Source organism: Rhea pennata, chromosome 1 (assembly GCF_028389875.1).
Source record: "Rhea pennata isolate bPtePen1 chromosome 1, bPtePen1.pri, whole genome shotgun sequence".
Lineage (NCBI taxonomy): Eukaryota > Metazoa > Chordata > Aves > Rheiformes > Rheidae > Rhea > Rhea pennata.
Genome location: NC_084663.1, coordinates 62731565 through 62750653, shown reverse-complemented (window position 1 = coordinate 62750653; position 19089 = coordinate 62731565). Strand labels below are relative to the sequence as shown.

The following is a 19089-nucleotide window of genomic DNA, read 5'->3' as shown; positions in this document are numbered from 1 at the left end:
AAGATCTCAGAAACAAAACCTTGTGACACAGTTAACTGCACACTTTTAAACCGGAATAGAATTTAAGAAAAAATGTTTTAATTAAAAAAGAAAGTGATTTTGCAGTGTTTTATGAATCCTAAGTGAGCAAAGGAATAGACTATATGGGACCTCCAAGATAAACAGCTGCATTTTAAGTGGTAGAAATCTGGTTCTTCATGCACACAAAAAAATTCACCATTACTGACACATTAGCACTGCATTTTCCTCTTTCTAAAGTAAATCATCAAGGCATCTTGATATCTCAATTATATCTCATCTCTAAAACTTTCAGCTCTCCAGTCTCTTTTTTTAATCTCACTTTTTCCAAGTTACAGTTACAGACATATGCCCATGTTGTATCAAGTCCTGCTGTGACCTCCGCTGCACATATAACCATTTGCAAGATTGTTACCAAGAGAGTCATAATAATTCATAAATTGAAAGAGGTTTGCCAGGAGGGTGCAGGAGAGAAGAAGAGGAAAATCTCCCTCCTGTTAAGCTATTCAGTTGAAAAGCTTGCTGGAATGACAGGAATGTGCAGATCTTTGGTTGCAACAGAAGAACTAAACTAAAAGGGAGAGGAAGAAAAATCTAAGTGACACAAAACAGAAAATTTAATTGCCAGACACGCTTTTAGAAAAAGTTACTGCATCAGAATAACTCTTCAACCTAATCCAATAAAACACTGCTACTACACACAAGAAAAAAAAAAGTAACAAACCTTTCTTCACTGCTCTGCGTGGTTTGCCCTCATTTACCACCGTTGACGGTCTTGCAGTTTCTTCGCCAGTCTCTCTCCCACTGGACTGTTCACTTGCTGTGGAGTCAGCATCTGATGGCGAAACTCTACCACAAACATCAAAAAAAAATCACAAAACAAAACAATCAATATATAATGTAAGTTTATAAAGGGGCACCACTCTCACATGCAAAGAATCCTGCGCTAATGTATCTTGTGATGACTGCTAATATTTTTCTAAGTAAATTTATTATAAATAATCATAGTTAGCTGTTCATTACCAGGGTATTACTGTTCTCATGTGTGTGAAAACTGGCTGAAACAGTATTCACACACGACAAGATTATTAAGTGATCTTTGTTTTAAAGATATACTTCAAGAAAACACGCTGCATTAGTAAAGAGCAAGTTTACTTTTCAGAGAAAGGAACTATATATAAACAAAACTGTATACCTAATTAGTTTAATATTGAGGCTTTCGAACTTGGTATTCTCTTGTTAACACTCTAAGTCCATGGGCATATTTTCCTGACTAGTTAAACACAGGGTCATTCAGAAAATCTACTTTAATGTACTTATCCCATGCAGTCACAAAACCCTTAAAAAACCCTCTACCTACAATTTATGAGCCATTATGAGCCTAGTCTCTGCCTATAGAAACATATTCACAGTACTGTTATTACAACACCCATCTTGCCTTCAAACCTTTTTGGACATTCAGGAGGCAGAAATACTGTTTGTATAACTTAAAATTTTTCATCTAAATCATTGCAGGTGATTACAGAAAAGGTCTAAAATACTATCATTTTCTCCATCAGAATGATTTGGTTGTAAAATTAATCACCTAACATAAAAATAACAAAAACATAGGACATACGCCACCAAGCTGACAGCAAAGCCCGCTTTTTCACGTGGATTTGTCCTCTGTGATAGCGTCTCTAGTAATCCTTTTGTCTTATGAACATTCATAGTCCATCCATGCAGGGAGATAATCACCTTAAGTGCACACTGGTCAGTGCCCTAACCTTGTTAAGTACAAGACTGGCTAGTGCTAGATGGATATCGGGACAAGTTCTGGAGCTCTCAGCTAAAATTCTGCCTACCTGGAGTGCACAGACTAAGACAACTACACTCAGGCAGACAAGTTCTTTGAAAAGATGTGCTTGCCCCACCTCTCTTCTTGTCCTGCAGCAAGCAGAGCTCTCGACTCAACTTCCCTTTTTTGCCTCTCTGGACAATGCCCTGATAATCAAACACTACTTCATCCTTTTTTTTTCTTTTTTTTTTTTTTTTTTTTTTTTTATCCTCTCTGCAGTTTTGTAATACTAATTAGTCTTACTTATCCCAGTAAAAGAATATTAGCAGGGGGGGAAAAAAAAGGAGAGAGAAATGGTTCTCAACAAGCTTACAGATCCACAGCACTGCACCTTTCCTTCTTTTCTGCAGTGGAAGGGGAGGGCAGAACCTTTTTCACTCTATCTTGGTTTGGCAAACAGTATCTAATAGTGAAGATCTGCTACTGACTCTTTCACCTCTCTGTGGTTTGCTTTCCTTCATACTCATTCCCCAGTCTATCTAGATTATCAGTAAATACATTACAGGAATATACAACAGTGTCAAGTCAATATTACTCATCCTTTACAGTAAGTGCTGTGGAGTATTTGGCTGTATCCCTTCCAAACAAAACAACAGGTCCAACTCTCAGCTGGAGCCTGAAGATGCTATGTTTTTTGACCTTAGCTGTTTTTTCTTTTCTTTTTACTTTAAACCAATACGGCATGCACCCAAATCATCACTGTATTTATTGGCATGCAACAGAGTTCTGAACTGCATTATAACGAACTGAGTTCTGTATTTCCTCAGAAAACAACTAAAAACAACATAATACACTACACTATCATTTTGCATTTCAACTTCTCCCTCAGGGGATAAATGTTTTAAATCTGAGACTGACATAGGCACATCAGCATGTTTTGGAGATGATGGCAACATCGCCACAATTAAGCCTAAAGGGAGATCTGCACTTAAGGGTGTATAAGGGAGGGAAGAGAAATTATTTTTGTACAGTACTTTGAAGTGTTTGAATTTAGAGTCTATTAAAAAAAAAATCATTGTTCCAAAATTGATCAATTTATTACAGTCTGCAGGCGAAACATTAAAATGCTAGCTTCTGAAATTTTTCATTTTCTGAATTATCCTAGATGAAATACAGTAACATTCTGGAACTAAAATTTGTTTCTTATACTTACCTGCATAGGAACACACAAATACACTTTATTTCCTCCTCAGTATCATATGTCTTATGCCATTTTTGAACTTTTAAAGAAAAATACAGGAATATTTGTCCATCTTTTGTCCCACCTTTCTATTAATTTAAGCTACACCAAAATGAGCTTGCTACACTTTCTTCTATGATTTTCCACCACTGCCAGCCTCCCACTGAGTCATGGTAATCTAGTGCTCGCAAAGCCCATGGGGAGTTAAGACGTCAGGCTCAGCAGCTGCGAAGATGGGAACCGAGCTGCATGAAGCCCACATGGGGAAAATGAGGCAAGAATCCTAGAGCAACTAGGGCTTTAGAGGAAGCACAGAAGATTGAGCAGAGGAGCAAGCTGCGTCATAGAGACCTGCAGTATGGAAAGAACCACCAGTAGCTTATTTCTAATCTCTGCTTTTTTTTTTTTTCTTTTTTTTTTTCTTTTTTTTTCTCCCACAGCATGATAGCATGTAGGTAAAAGCACAGGAGCATGCAGAGCTGCAGACAAGGGAGTGCAAAAATATAAAAGGCAGGGTGAGGGAGAATTATTGGAAAGCAGAGCAGAGGGGAGTTCTGTCCTGCTGAGCTGTTTGTGATTCATCAGAGCACAGCTCTCCTCACGGCTCCATGTTGTTCCCACCTACTTCCCTCCCACTTATGCCTTTTTTTTTTTACGCACAGATCCTTCCTTACTGCACAGTTCTGTTCCACCTCCTCTCCTACAGACACAATTCTTTCTGGCAAGACAGGTTCATTTCATTTGATTCTTGGGGACAGTTAAGAAACTGCCAGTGCAGAGTGACAGACTTTTCTCCTTTCGCACAGCTATAAATTATCACTTCTTTTCCTGACCAAAACTGGTTTGCTGTGAGAGCAACTAAACAACTACAACAGAAAGCACTCATGTATTGGATTTTGTAGTTACTGCTTATTTCTGGAAATTCTGACCTATCATACATATACTGGTCACTATTAATATTATCAAAGAACACATTGTTATTTGTTATTGTTTTTCATTTAACTATCTATTGCCTTAGTAGCTAGGGAGTCACTGCAAAAAGAATGCCTCACAAAGCATAGATTTTAGTGTCTCCACCAAAGCAATGTATTGATTCCAACCACCAGTTCTGTCCCAAAGAATTCTATGAATTGGGCATGCTGCCATTAAGAGAAAAACAGAAACCAAACTATCATGATCTTATACTAAAGAGTAGCTAGGCATAACTAGTGGACCACCAGAAGTCCTGGAGCTGAGGTCTGTCTGCTGAAATTAACCTACAAAATACAGTAACAACCAGACATTAATAAATTGTAAGCTACCACAATGCTGTTTTTCCTCAGTGCACTGACCTCCCTCTGTGTCGAACGGTCTTTGAAGGCTTTGAGGAAGTCTTGGACTTGGGGCTGGGCACATCTCCATTTTCAGATGGGGTAGTATCCTTAGTAGGTCCTGGTAAAGGAGCTGGCTCATGGATAATCAGGATTTCATCTTTATTGTGCTGGCCCAAATGCTGCTTAGCAAAATCAAAGCCTTTCACACTGGGGGCCTGTAGCTGTGAGAGAAGAATGAAGATTAAAAAAAAAAAAAAGAAAGAAAAAAAAAGAAAAAGAAAAGAAAAGAAAAGAAAACCCAGAAACCATGAGTGACAATGTGACAACGAGTGCAAACGATGGCCATTAGGATGATGGCCAGGATACCTTGATCTCAGGAATGAACGTAAGTGGGCTGGAGGAAAAAGAAAACATTGGTCTGTCATCTTCTTTCAGTAGATGATACATAGTTTACAATATCACAGCAGTAAGTCTAGTGAAAAAATGGCCTTCTGTTGCCTCCATATCCCCCTTTCCTAGCAGTTTCTTCAGATTTAATGTTGTGGGAGAAGCTTTTTGTGTACATGTGGATGCAAGGGTATACACACCTGTGTGCAAGACAAGCAGTTACCATTGCCAGGCCATGTTTCTAGTTGTTTTGGTCAAAATGAGTGAAGTTATTTTAAATAATTTGAATAGGTCATTGTTATCTTCTTCATTTTGAGCCTCCTAAATCTGCAGGGAGTCTGGGAGTGCTCATACAAACAGTTCATTCAAGGAAAGAGAAATATTTTGCACATCTGAGTTATCGGGCAACCTGGCAATGACTTTTCAGTCATTGCACAGATGCCTCCAGAAAATCACTCAAGATCCGGTTCTTAGGAACTTCATACTGCCAAAGGTTTTCCAGTTTAGCAAATCTAGAGATTTATCCCAGTGGTCTTATTTAGGGACTATGGATTCAACTGGAGTCTTGCTTAAAAAAGAATTAGGCCCTTCACTTTCATAACTGTATTTGTAAAATAGCTGATCTCACTTTCTAAATGACTTGATTCAGATTTAATTGAATTAAGCCTACATGTGTCAAGTTCCCCTGAAAATTTTTTGGGCTTCTGTGAAACTAATTAAGAGGAAGCTTTTCTTTATGACATTTTCAATTTTTAAGTAGTTTGGAAGTTGAAAGTGGAAAAAAATTTTGACAAGTTCCATTTTCAAAGCGCATACACACAAACTCACTGCATAGTATACACAAAAAAAACCCCTCTGTGTGTTCCTAGAGCTAATTTCCTGCAAAGTGAAGCATGTTTTGGAGCGTGTTTATGGGTGCGTCAGATTCCAGATATTTATATGAACCCCCTTTCATAAAGCTTGGCATGTTGACATAGCTAACTACAAACAGACTCGTCTGATATCATGCCAAAGATAAGCTTACCTAAGGAATATTCTGAAACAATCTCTTCAAAATATTTTCTCAATAAGCAAACATTTTCCAAATGGTTCTTAGAAAGGACTGGTAAAAGAGTGAGCTGCCTAGTTAGACCAGTAGATGGCAATAAAAGCTCTCCTGTAAAACTAGGAATGGTTGAGGTCTTGCAGTTCATTTTTCACAGAATGAGTAAGCTTATTATTTGAACAGATGATCTGGATGTCTTCCACTATATTCCATCTTCCTTGGGCTTTAAAAGAGTACCTTCAATTCAGCATTTTGGGTGATTCAGTTATTGAATTTATGTAAATCACTGCAACCACTGATTCAAGAAGGCACTGTTGATTTAGACCAGATGAAAGTGTAACAGTTTCTTTATTTCCTGAGTCATAGCCACCTAGTGAATCCCTCTTGAAACTCCCCCTCAGGGTTTAAATATTGTACTCATAATCTTGCTCACTTAAAGAAATTCACAATATTTGTCACGTACACCCCTTCCCTATCTTCCTCTACATACTCTCATCTTCTTCAGAACAGCTCCATTTCAGCTAAGTTCTTAAACATACCTCTTTAGTCATCTTCCTTTTATGTATCTTCTCCCCCTCCTTACCCAGCCCTTTTTGATTAATTACTTCTGGTCTGTACCTATCAAAACAGCTCTGTCTTCCTGATACTTGCTGTCCCTAAATTTGCTTGGCAAACCATTTACAGCTGTTGCCTTTAACTGTCTCTCTCCATCTTACCTTTCCTTTCAGCAAAAAAATTTTGACCTGAGGTGTCTAATAACCTCTCCTCCGCCTATCATTCAGAACATCAAGTCTATCCTCATCCTTGCTAGTTTCAACAGCGAGAAAGCAAAGACCTAACCTTCCTTCTTAATCTTCAGTTTAATTTATGTAACTTTTCTCCTTCCTAATTTTCTTTCATCTTCTTGGTTTATCTACTGTGTTCTCTACTTCATATAGGCCATTCTCCTTTCTTCCCAGTATCTTCTAATCTTTTCCTCTTCTCACATCTTGTCTCTCTATCATTCACCTGGCTTTGATGAACCACCAGTAAGAACTTAGGAGAGCCTTCTTTCAACTTTCGGGTTTTCTGGTTTTGTTTTGTTTTTTGTTTTTTTAATTCTGTATCCTTGCTTGCTCAGCTCCAGTTCCTCCTTGTTATCTGCCAATTTAAGCTTTGTAAAGCCAAAACTTCCCCCTAATCTTTCATTAGAATCCCCTACTATTTTCCCATTCTTTGTCCCTAACAGTGCATCAGTGAACATCCTAGGAGTCATCATGAATTTCATTCTTCCTTTGAGATATTCTTATCTCCATTCCTTTTCTCCAAAATACTTCTGAAGTGGAAATTTTCACTTTTACTGTTAAAATTATCATGCTAGCTCACAGCAACTTCCATTCTGGTTACTGGACCCTTCTCTTAAGTAGCCCTACCTCCATCTACCTAAAACATTATTTCTATTCCCTTTGAAAAAAAAACATTATTTCTACTCTCTTTGAAGGTAATTCTGTGTATGACATCCTCCCTTTGAACCACTTCAGTGGTCCCCCTTCTTCTAACCTTTTCATATTCTAGCCTTCTCATCTATACAGCCCTATTTCTGATTCCCAGTCACCACACACGTATTTCACTGACTTCTCCTCCTCTCTCCAAGCCTCTTTTGCTCCATCAGTGATGAGGGACTTCACAATCTGCTGGGTAAAGTTCTTTCACAGAAAATCTGGTGCTTCTTCCACCCTTATTCGGCACCCTTGAACTGATCTGCAAAGTTACTACTTCTTTTATAACACTGTCATGAGGTCGACGGTAGCAGGTAACAATGACACAATGACACACAACAACCACCCTAAAACAGACAAGTGTTCTAGTAATGTTGGAAGTACTAGAATGTCTTTATCACAATGGATGATGCACCCAGAGGCAAAATTAAGATTGCTGAGTATCTCAAGCATACATTTCAACATATCTTAGAGCAAACTCTAACTTCCTGGGTTCGTAAACTCTTTGGGGGAGTAAAACAACATGTATTTTTTTAAACATCTTTAAGCTTGACTGTAGAGTCCTATTCATATCTGCAGTCTAATGTAATCTTTTGTTTAAGCACACTTAAGAAAACAGATTCATTTGTGTGTACATATACATACATCAGAACATATGTAAGCACAAATGTTTATCTGCAGACAGACCACACAGAAGCTGTATTAAAAGACTGTTGGTACTACAAAGACTCAGACTCTAAGAAATGGCACAGTTAAGATTGTCTGAACAGTCACAAGTGGATCTTCTCATGCATAAGCACTGCAAGAGACTTTAGTGATATTATCATAAATCTATTTCTTCTTGCACTCTCCTACCCCGCTGGATCACTGGCATAGACTGGGCCTTCTGCTATTAGTCAAAGTCGAGTATAATACAAGAATGTTACCTGTGGAACCAGGACACCTATATAGTGCACCTACAGTGCAAAAGTTGGCAAACTCATGAATGATGCAGGGGATGTAGGAAGAGAAAGTACGTTTTCTTCTATGCAAATGTGCAACCAGGATTTTGCCAATGGGTTTCACGGATATTTGCTAGCAACAGAGGAATGGCAATCCTCAGATATCATTGACTCCATCCTAGAGCTCACTCCACACATCGCAGAACCTGTGGCACCATTTTCCTACAGTCTCAGGCAGATTAATTCCTCATCTGATCTTAGTCTTCCTTGCCAGGCAGACCTTGTGTCTCCATCCCACCTTCTTGCCCCTTTCTCTTTCTCTCTGCCAGATGCCAGTTCCACTTTACATTACTCAGTAATGATGCAGACAAGCAAGAACAGAGGCTCCTTGTTCTCTGCTGCTTCACCTGGCCTTATAATAAGCTCTCTCCTCTTGGCTTTCAAGGTACAGTTCTACAGAGTTTATACACTCAGCACAGGTGGAACCTTAGGAGAATTTAGGTGGCAACGTTTAACAAGTCTCTGCTGAGCACATGCAAACTTTTTCCCCAAAGATTTATAACTTGGTCAGAAATGGGCAATTTCCCACAGAATTGGCAAAAGCATCTCCCTCCCACAAAACAACCTCATGGTCCCATCTCCCTTCCTTCCCTCCCTTGTACCCCCAAAGGCAGAGAAATTGCACTAGAGCATCTCCAAATTTCTAAGACTATTTTTAAAATTTGGACAATGAACTATATTTTCTTTTAAACTTGCTCTTTGAAAGAAGAAGTTGTTCTTAAAAAATTATTCAGTATGAAACTAGAATCACCATGGAAAACTTCTGCCTGAAGGATTCAAATCTGGCAAAGTTATGTACAGCTATACAGTAAGATTTCACGATACTTCCTACTGAAAAAGTCTAGGTAAAGTTGGCATTACCAGCTTCAAACGATATATGGATAGTACGAGAGATTGCAGGCATACGCACGTGTGTACATATGAAATAAACATGAATAACAAACACAGTATCAAAAAATACATGACACCTGACTGAATATAAAAAGATTGTCCTCAACTCAAATAGGCATAAGTAGTTTTTAAAAATACTATCTATTATTTGAGATAAAGCTAGAAATATTAACACAATTTTGGATGCAGAAACAACAAGATCAGGATCCTGCTGCATTTAAAAAAATAAATTGCTTTTCCGATTTCTCCTTCCCTAGACCACGTTAACATTATGGCTTTCATTAAGAATCAACACTCACCAAAAACTACATTTTCAGTGACAAGTGTGAAGGACACTGAAACATAACTCTACATTCTGCAAGACCAGAGGGTCAGGTCATTGAGATTCAGTGGAATAAATGAAAAGTGTTCAATGCTGAAAAGTCTCCTTATATTTTCTTAACAATTTCTGTGTGCTAAATGCTGTGTATTTCTTTCTTTTCTTTACAACAAATTACATGCTGTAACAGATTGGATGACTGCTGCTCAGCTAAGCAAAGGTAGTTAGAATACCATGTGTTGATCAGTCATTTACTACTCAAATTAACCACCAAGGAAGGAATATAATCAGCACTAGTTTGTGCTGATACCGCTACGTGTTCATGCACTGAAACAGAACCTCAGTCTCAAGGGCCTTTGCCAAAGGCTGCACATAACCAATATCAGCAATACTTGTTTTAAATGTAATTTGTTTAGAGAGGACTTTCATTTGTTGCATTTTTAAATATACATTTGTGAAAGGTAAAATATAAACTATTATGAGGCTTACTTCCAACATGAGCATGTAGGAACTAATGTATTATTAAGGCATTATAATCTTATTACAAAAATGCAGTACTTGTGGAAATCTAAGAGGAAGACGATTTCAAATTGATAAGTCAGTTTTCTCATTCTGATACCCAATATCATTCAAGATATTGAATTTTTTAGAAAGCTTTGAAACTCAGTTTTAGAAATACAGACTTGAAGTGTGCACACCTTGGTAAAGATTTATTCCATGAAAGCAGCTAATAGTTTCAGAACTGTTTACTTCACAGGAAGACTACATGGCTGCCAATATACTGTTTTCCTAGATGCAGATACATGCCAGGAATGTCAACAATTTGTTTTCTTAAGGCAGTAAAGATTGCATATGCAGGTCAGTGAATAGTTTCAGTAGAAAGCAGCAGAGAGGAAATACACTTACTCAGAATTCTTCCTGTGGTTCCTCTAATTGAAAGTTTGAGTTGTTTGGTTTTTTTTGGTTGGTTGGTTTTAGGAGTAACAGCAGCATTTGAATTTGGACATAATATGCAGAATAATGTATCAAAGAAAATTTTATATTAATTTCTTATTACAGTTTCGCCTTGTTTTTTGTAGAGACAGAAGCACTGAACAGGGGCCGATAAAATACGTTTCTAACAAAACAAAGGAGCTAAACAAGTTTCCAAAAATATTATTTTAGTGTTTGCACATAACTTATGAACAGGACTAGAATCCCTGCAAAGAAGCCCTGCTGACTTATGGCCTTATTAAATGCTAGCACATGGAATTCTACAAAACTGAGAAGATAAAGAAACTTCACAGAAAAAAAGAATGTTTTCACATCTACTAATTTATATGCAACAAAGAAGTGAGAATCAGTGTGCTTAACACTAATAGGTGCTGAAGCCCTACATAAGCGGTCTGACTGAGATTCCTTAAAACTAACAAACATAGGAAACTTCCTTCCACAATCTAAGATTCACAGCACCAAATTCATCTTTGTATTCCAATGACACCCTGCAGAGGGAAGCGTGAATTCACTCTATTACTCTCAAAAGGCACCAGTAATGTCAGATATTTGCAACTACTACAGCAGGCTTGCTAGAGCCTTTTTAATTTTAACTCACTTCTTTCAGCATGCTCCTACTATCCCCTCTGAGATACTGGCCACTTCTTCCACCCAAGAGGATCATTCAACCAGGTTCTCTGCAGTGACTATCACTTGAGATTTTAAAACACCTACTAATAAATAAGATTTTAGAAGTACGGAGGCATGTTCACCTTTCCTATTCAGTATCATTTTCTTACTCAGCTCATTATTTCATTCTCACCCCATATGCACATACTCCATATTTTTGTTTACAAGGTTCCCCGTCAACATAAAACCCTTTGAGATCACTGTCACGGACTGCCTGTAAGGTATGCATAAAACTTACATATGCATAGTGTTTGCATTTAATAACAATAATGCATATGCAAGTAAAGGCACAAGAGCCCTGTGTTTCTCAAAAGGTATGTTAGAAGACAACATAGAAACGGAGCTGTGTCTCTACTGCCTCCCTGAAATTACAGGGCCAAGAGGCCCATTTGTATTTTGGGGTCTTTTTGTGCTGTGGGCTCAACTTGCCTATGAAAATGGGATATGATACAACCAACTTGTGCCATAACCACAAACTCTCTCCTGGCCTTCTTTTAAAAATTGTAGGAGCATCACTAGGAAATGTCCAGAGGGATTCACAGCTGCTGGCCTAGGGAAAAGCTTTTAACTGAAACTAAAAGGGTCTTTAAACATTTAAATACCTCCACTTGGTAACCTTGTATATAAGGAAGAGAAAAGCTTGCCCTCTGGCAGTTCATTTTATCATCTTTTAGGTGGGATACCATCACCCTCTCATTATGATTGTGTTCTCTATGGCAAGCTTCATCTCAAAACAGCAGGATTTTAAGCTCCAGGGGCCAAAGGAGCTACACGTACAAAACGCTGTTCATTTTCTTATGTTGAACCAACTATGTCCTGCTACAAATTCTTTCTCACATATATTGTCACAACAGCACTTTTGTCCCCTATCACCACTACAGAGAAGAGTTCAGGCAGTTCAGCAAACACATCCTTGTGGAGAAGGATTGTCAACCAATTTCATGCTCATGGTTGCAGAGGATTCTACCATCAAGCCTGGGAAAAGCAGAGCACTGTATCACCAGAACTGGCACGGAAAACTAAGAGAACAAGCCTTTTAAAAAGTTACAGCACATCACCTGGTCCTCCTCTCATCCTCCTCTAAAAAATCAAAAATGGGGTTTCCAGCTCACCACTGTACAAACATTAAGTAAAGAATGAATCCTGCAAAAAGAACCACCTCAGGAATTTTTGCCCCAGGAGTAGGATTAAAAGCAAATAAACCCCCAAATTCACAAAAATTTCATAAAGCCTGGAAATCTTAACGACTCCTGTTCTGAAATATTTTCTTATGACAGATTCCTTCCAATGATTTTCATCATTCTCATCCTTCTCCTTTCCTCCTGCCACATTAACGCTACGGTGACAGCTCAGTCAATCATGTTATCAAAAGCCTGTAACTCTGAGTACATCTATGCCTACCGGCTGCTGGGATAACAGCTGTAACAGGCAGAATTTTTCTGTCTGGATTGTACATAGTTTTAACCTTCCTTCTCAGACAGCAGTGCCACAGGTTGGATACCATCTTAAGCATGCCTTGGTGAGGGCCCTTCACACACTAGTTAGATGAAACTAGGTTAGAAAATGGTTGCCACCTTTTCAGGGAAGACAGGTCACTGCTCTGTCTCAGCTCCACCAATCTCTTTTCCATAACCTGACTGTGTCCAACAATTATATTCCTCAAAGGCCATATAAACCACTCAAACAATTCAAATCAAATCAACTGCCATCTCCAAGAGAGGCCACATGCTTCAAAAATTATAAATTATGGAAACTATTTGCTAAATTTGTAAAGTAAAAGAATACCTTTATAACATGGCTCTGGCTCTGCTGCTGTCTCCAAAGAGCACGTACACTACACCTTGTCTCCATAAATAATAAGAAACTGCTAACAAACTTTAAGATAGAGTGTAGATGAGCAATTTTAATTTATTTTTATGGTGGTATTTTGTTGGGTTCACTGAACAGAGATAACTCTGTGGTTTTATAATTCAGACATATTTGTATATCTCAAAAGGGCTTACTGGAAACAAAATGAAAATATATTCATATATACTGAAGAAAATCTACTTGCTGAAATGAAGCTACAGGTTTTTTTCCTGTCTTCCTTGTGTTCCTCATTATCAGTGACTATTCTAAAAGTAAGGTAAATCTGTTGCTCATTGCAGGCCTAGGGATCCTCCCAAATGATGCTGCCACTTCATGTGGGGAAGATAAGGTAACTGAATGAGTCACCTACCCTGTCAGCTCTGTGGCTGCAAAAGGCATTCAATGACTTTGTCACTTTGCTACAATCACAATGTGAATTGCAAAGTATTTTTAGTGAAATTTCTCACTGTTCTGCAACAAGTGAATAGCAATGTTAAAACTCAGAGCAACAGTGATTTGATAGGAGATCATTACCTTGTTCCCAAAATAGCTAAACTCTAAGGTAAACTCTCTATCATCTTTCGGTAGGAAAGTCGGGACATTTCCCCACTCATAATCTAGCCTCAGCAGCCTATTATGTTTAGGATGCTGTAAAGTTAATATGTATTTCAAAAATGGATTCTTTGGGTTTAACACCTTTTCAGAAGTAATCACTGTATAAGGATCATTGCATGAATCCGTGGGTCAACTACATTTTGAATAGTATATGCAGTTCTAGGCTTCTTCTCTCAAAAAAGATTTCAAGAAAAAGAAAAGAAAATATTCTAGTCTTTTCAAACGTTAATTCAAAAAAATAGTTCAAAGTTAAGTTCAAAAGAATGGCTAAGTAACTGGGACTCCACTGTCTGGAAAGGAGATGACTCAGATAGGAACATGGCAGAGATCTCTAAAATTAGAATTAGCACAGAGAAGGTTTCTAGAGATCAACTGTTCACTGTCTCCTCCAATAGAATCATAGAATCAGTAAGGTTGGAAGGGACCTCTGGAGATCATCTAGTCTAACCCCCCTGCTCAGAAGGGTCACCTAGAGCATGTTAGACAGGGTTGCATCCAGGTGGGCCTTGAAGATCTCCAGAGAAGGAAACTCCACAACCTCTCTGGGCAACCTGTTCCAGTGCTCCGTCACTCTCACAGTGAAGAAATTCCCCCTCACGGTCAGGCAGAACTTCCTGTTTCAGTTTCTACCCATTGCCTCTTGTCCTGTCACATGGGACAACTGAAAAGAGTTTGTCCCCACCCCCTTGACACCCTCCCTTCAATACAAGGACTAGGGGGCATCAAATAGGAGGTGGCAGGTTAAAATAAAACAAAACAAGACAATATGCTTCATGTAACATGCTGTGGAACTTGCCGTCAACAGCTTAGATGGGTTTAGGAGAAAGAGTGGACAAGTTCAGAGAAGAGAAATCTACAGAAGGTTGCTAAATATCACTGCTACAGGGCACAGAAAGTCCATGAGCCACAAATGACTGGAGACCAAAGAGTCACTCAAGGCAAAGAGGCATCATATATACTTGCCCTGTCCTTATCCACTTCTATAGACTTTTTTTCTGTTGGCACTGGGTGAGCTGGCCTTTTGATCTGACCTCCATATGGCTACTAAATCTTTCTAAAAAAGCAGATGACATTTAATTTTTTTTCTACAGCTATAAGCAGTACTTTTAAGTGAGGCATTTTAGATTCACAATTTGTCAATAGTTACTGCACATTATAGAAGAGTTGCCACAAAGATCTCCTGCAGAGGTTCTGCCATCAGATAGAATGAATTGCTGAGAAGCAATTAATATGTTGAATATTGTGTTCCTCGCTAGAATCCAGCTATTGATGCTAAAGTAGCAGAACCTGTAAGCCAATTTCAAAAATAATATTTTGGATAGTTAGACAGTAGATAGAGACATGAATTCCTTGTAGAAACTCATGTCACTTTTCAGGTAGCTTTTACAAGATTGGTGTCAGATGCTTTTCTTTACATGAGTCTCTTTTGACTGGAATTATTCTGAAATGCAGAGCTGTCACCTCTACATTATAAAGATGAACAAAAGCATTACAGAATGTCAAAACATCACAAGAGTTCTTTATATCAGGAGCAGAAGTCTAGTATTTAGCCTCCAGCAGGGCTGGCCTCTTTGATCCTGGGAACATCCGAGAGGTAGTCTACTGAATACACAACAATAAGCAAAACTCTCAATTCAAAGGTGTAAAGTTATACCTGACACACAAGATTTGGCTATCAGATGTTCGTACTTGCAGGGAAACTAAAAATCCACAAAATCCTATTTCATACATCTTGTAGAATGCATGACTCATTACCTGTAGCTATGAGTGACACACAGCTCTGACTGCCTGTCAGAAATAGCACAGATTAGGACAGACATGCGAAAGCATCCCCAGTGATTTACACACTAGCTGAGGTTTGCCAAAACATGATGTAATTTGGCAGCCCTCCAGTTCTGATGTTATTTCTGCTAAGGTTCATGGAGAAGGTGGGGTACAATACGAGTTGCCCCAGGCTTCATGGACCTACTCACCCCACTTCTCCCCACATGAACATACAGGAGGAACATTGCCAGAAAGATGGGCTGAGCCCTCAAGCATCTTAGTGGGGCACAGAGGGTCCAGAGCGGGGAGGAGTGACTCCTGACTAGAGAAGCAGACTTTTTTTTTCTAGAGTTTTATGATGTATTCTTGCCAAAACAAGAAACTGAACAAGCATTCACTTAAAGTCAGTATTGCAAAGGCAATGGCTTCAGCATGCCCAGCATTTGCAGGAGAACTTCCAAGACTCTATAAAGAAATTAATGAGCTTGTCCATAGCAGTGATATTCTTGTTAGCAGGAAAGGGAGCCTTGCCATGAATAACTGTCAATGGCTGAAACCACCTCTGAAAAGCTGCAGCAAAGGATTTGACTTTGTCCTCTGAAAACCTTGTACACAGCAGGGAAAGTGAGATCCATAAGGAACAATGTTTCATCTTAATTTTTGGATGTCCATACGGAGAGAAATAATATTTCCAACTCCATTTGCATTACAGATGATATGTAGAATGTTTTTTTTCCTCTCCAGGGATGAGGAAAAGAGTTGACAGTATTTCACAATAAATGGTGGTACTCCAGTACAGAGCAGAATGAGAGCCTGGGCACAAAAGATGTTTATCCATTTTCTCACGGAAAGAAGAAAAATGACCCACAGCAAAAATCCAATTGCCCACAAATGCCCAGCTTTTTTGCAATAAACAAAGTCCAAGATGCAATGATGTTGTGGTGAATATAGGAAATGGCAAAAGAGAAATCTGTAATCTACAAATGACACTTATGCGTCTTTTTGTTTCCAAACGCAAAGACATATTTATCCAGTGCAAGAACTTAGATTGCATTAAGGTGATTTTCCTGTAGAATGCTGCAGCTTACATAGCAAGTCATGAATACTTGATGTGCCCTTTAAATATGTTGGTTCCATCTCTTGAAAAGTTATCTTTGCACAGACCAATGAATCTTGCATAGAAATTCACTGCTCTGACCTGCTTCCTTCACTGCCAGTTTAAAAAAATTCCAAAATAATCCTACGTGTTTTTCCATCTAATCTCTGGAATCAAGCATGTACTCTAAGATTTTTCAGACATAGCTGATCCTGCTTAGAGGAAGAGGGACAGACTAGCTAATCTACCAGAGTCTCTTCTGGCTCCATTTTTAAATATTATTTTCAAACCTAATTTTCACTGTAAGTAGAAATGGAGAACCACTCATTTTCTCAGTATTTTGCTAACATCACTCTCCACAAAATTCTTCTTTCTTATATACAGCTATATTTATAGTCACTTCAGTAGAAGTTTTTTTGAGAATATCTGAAGTCTAGACCATCCCTTAAGATTTTGCATCTTGCATTTTCATTCTCTGCATCAGCAACCTTAGCTTGGTTTGGGTTCAGGCTGTCTATATATCCTTTGCAGAAGATAACATTATGTGACATTGTTTTTAGGAAGGACCCTGATGCCATCCTGCCTGCAAGACATCAATTTTGTGATGCAACTGGAAGGCCAGATAGAGAGAACAGGAACTGGTAGGGTAGAGTGGCACAACACATCCGCTCTGCAGAACAGGGCTTCTCTGAATATGCTCCACCACACCCAGGTCACTGCCTCAGAAGGAACGTTATCTTCACTATTATCGGTGTTATCTTTGAGAGTGATCTGGCCTTAAGGGTAGATAGTGGGAACAAGCAGTGAATCTGGACTTGCACCAGTCTCAAGGCTGCTCTGGCACATCAATCCAGATGTAACCTCAAGTTCTTATACGGGTTTCTTAGAGTAGGCACTGAGCGCTTTTTAACACAGTTATGCCTGCTGAAATATGCTACAATCTCCAGTGTCAAGTGAAGAATACCTACGTAGCCTATGCACCAAGCTTTGGCTAGGGGCCAAAGCAAGATAGATGTGCTAGCAGGATCCTGTGCTTGGAATGGCTGAATAGTTGGATAACCAGACATAGGTTATGCTGAGATCTTCACCTCACTGCAGCGTGACTGGCAGCCATACACTCAGGGGCTAGTTCAAAAGGCATTTAGGCTCTTATTATCGACAGACAATAACACTTTTCTCTGCTTCATTAAAAGATATGTTGTGAGGATATGAAACTTATGAGTTAGTTTAAATGACAGTGACAAAAACATAGAAGTAATACTTATCCAGGAGGTGGGAAAAAAAAAAGAGGAAACTTTTGTGGAAACAAAGGTTTATCTATACATGATTAAAATTAAATCTCAGAAAATTATGTTGCCTGAGAACATAGCAAAACTCACCCTCAAGCCACTCCCAACTTTGCCTCAGATGACATAAATTGCTTTCTTCTACTACTATAAATTCTATCAGCTTTTTATGCCCACTGATCTACTAAGGTAAAATAGGTGATTAAACACATTGAAGAGCAGACTGGTAATACCTCTAGAGATCCACCAGTGCAATATGATATCCTATTTCACCTGAGTAATGAAAGTAACCCAGTTTCCAATCTGCCAAACCAATGAGATTAATATTAAAAACCTCAGCACATTTTCAAGTGCAAAATGTTGCAGACTTATTACATGGTTAACAAGAATTATGTTTTGATTTCAAAAAACAAAACAGATTTTCAACCCAAATATCCTTCTATTTACAGGTGCAGTGCAGGCCTCCTCTTTCCTTTGGTACTGAAGTCAAAGATTAGAAAGAGGAAAAGGAAATAATTGCAGGGGGGAGAGCAGTTTTTTAAATGGAGTTTATTTACAGCCCCAAATCCCCGGCCACATGATTTCACTCTTTTGATCTTTTCTTTGCATTTACAGCAATAAAACAGAATAAAAAACACATAAAAAAGAGGCAGAACCAGGACAACTGTATCTCCTCATTTTAATACTGTTTTGACCATCTGAGGGTCTCCAGTACTTGCTAAATATGCCCTATTCTGACTCAGAAAACCAACTGACTGTTTGAAGAGAAGAAACTAAGAAAGCCCAAAGACAACCTGCTACCAAGAAAGTCAGATTTTGAGTGTAGTCAGTAGATTTTCCTCAAACAATGTAAAATTATGGAAGATGGTTCTAGCACTACAGTCAACAACTACTTTCTTACGAAAAGACTGAGACAACTGACAGGTACTGTAGATTTAGGTCATGAAAGAGTATACCAAGAATAGGGATCCCCTTCCACCTTTTTTATGATCCTTCCCAAATTACTTTAAACTATAATAGGGAACTTCTTCAATCAAAGTCTGCATTAAATGTTACTACAGCACAGGTGAAACAACCTCCAGGGGGTGAAGTTCATCAAAGGGTGTTACTTGTTGCTGACCTTGTTTCTGATACTCATTCTGCAGCGGCAAGACAAGTAGAAGTTGCTATTGATTTGTTCTGACTGCTTTAGAAGTGCAACTGCTTTCTGCTTCTCTCATCTTTCACATCATTAATTATCTTGAGGGAGAAAGCATGGTGTACAGACAAGACTTGTTACAGAAGAAACTGTATGATTGAACATGAGGTGACAGTACTATGAACATGACTATAGTACCACCAGATTAGCA

The 19089-nt window shown here is 38.6% G+C and overlaps 1 protein-coding gene across 1 annotated transcript in view; it reads right to left on the bottom strand.

The window, feature by feature from the left end:
* KIAA1549 (KIAA1549 ortholog) overlaps positions 1–19089 on the bottom strand; it is an 81631-nt gene that overhangs the window by 24175 nt on the left and 38367 nt on the right. Inside the window, exons 11-12 of the mRNA XM_062598793.1 lie at positions 4367–4569; positions 743–867 (exon numbers count right to left, since the gene is read on the bottom strand). Coding sequence (XP_062454777.1) covers positions 743–867; positions 4367–4569 — 328 coding nt within the window. The remainder of the gene's footprint in view (positions 1–742; positions 868–4366; positions 4570–19089) is intronic.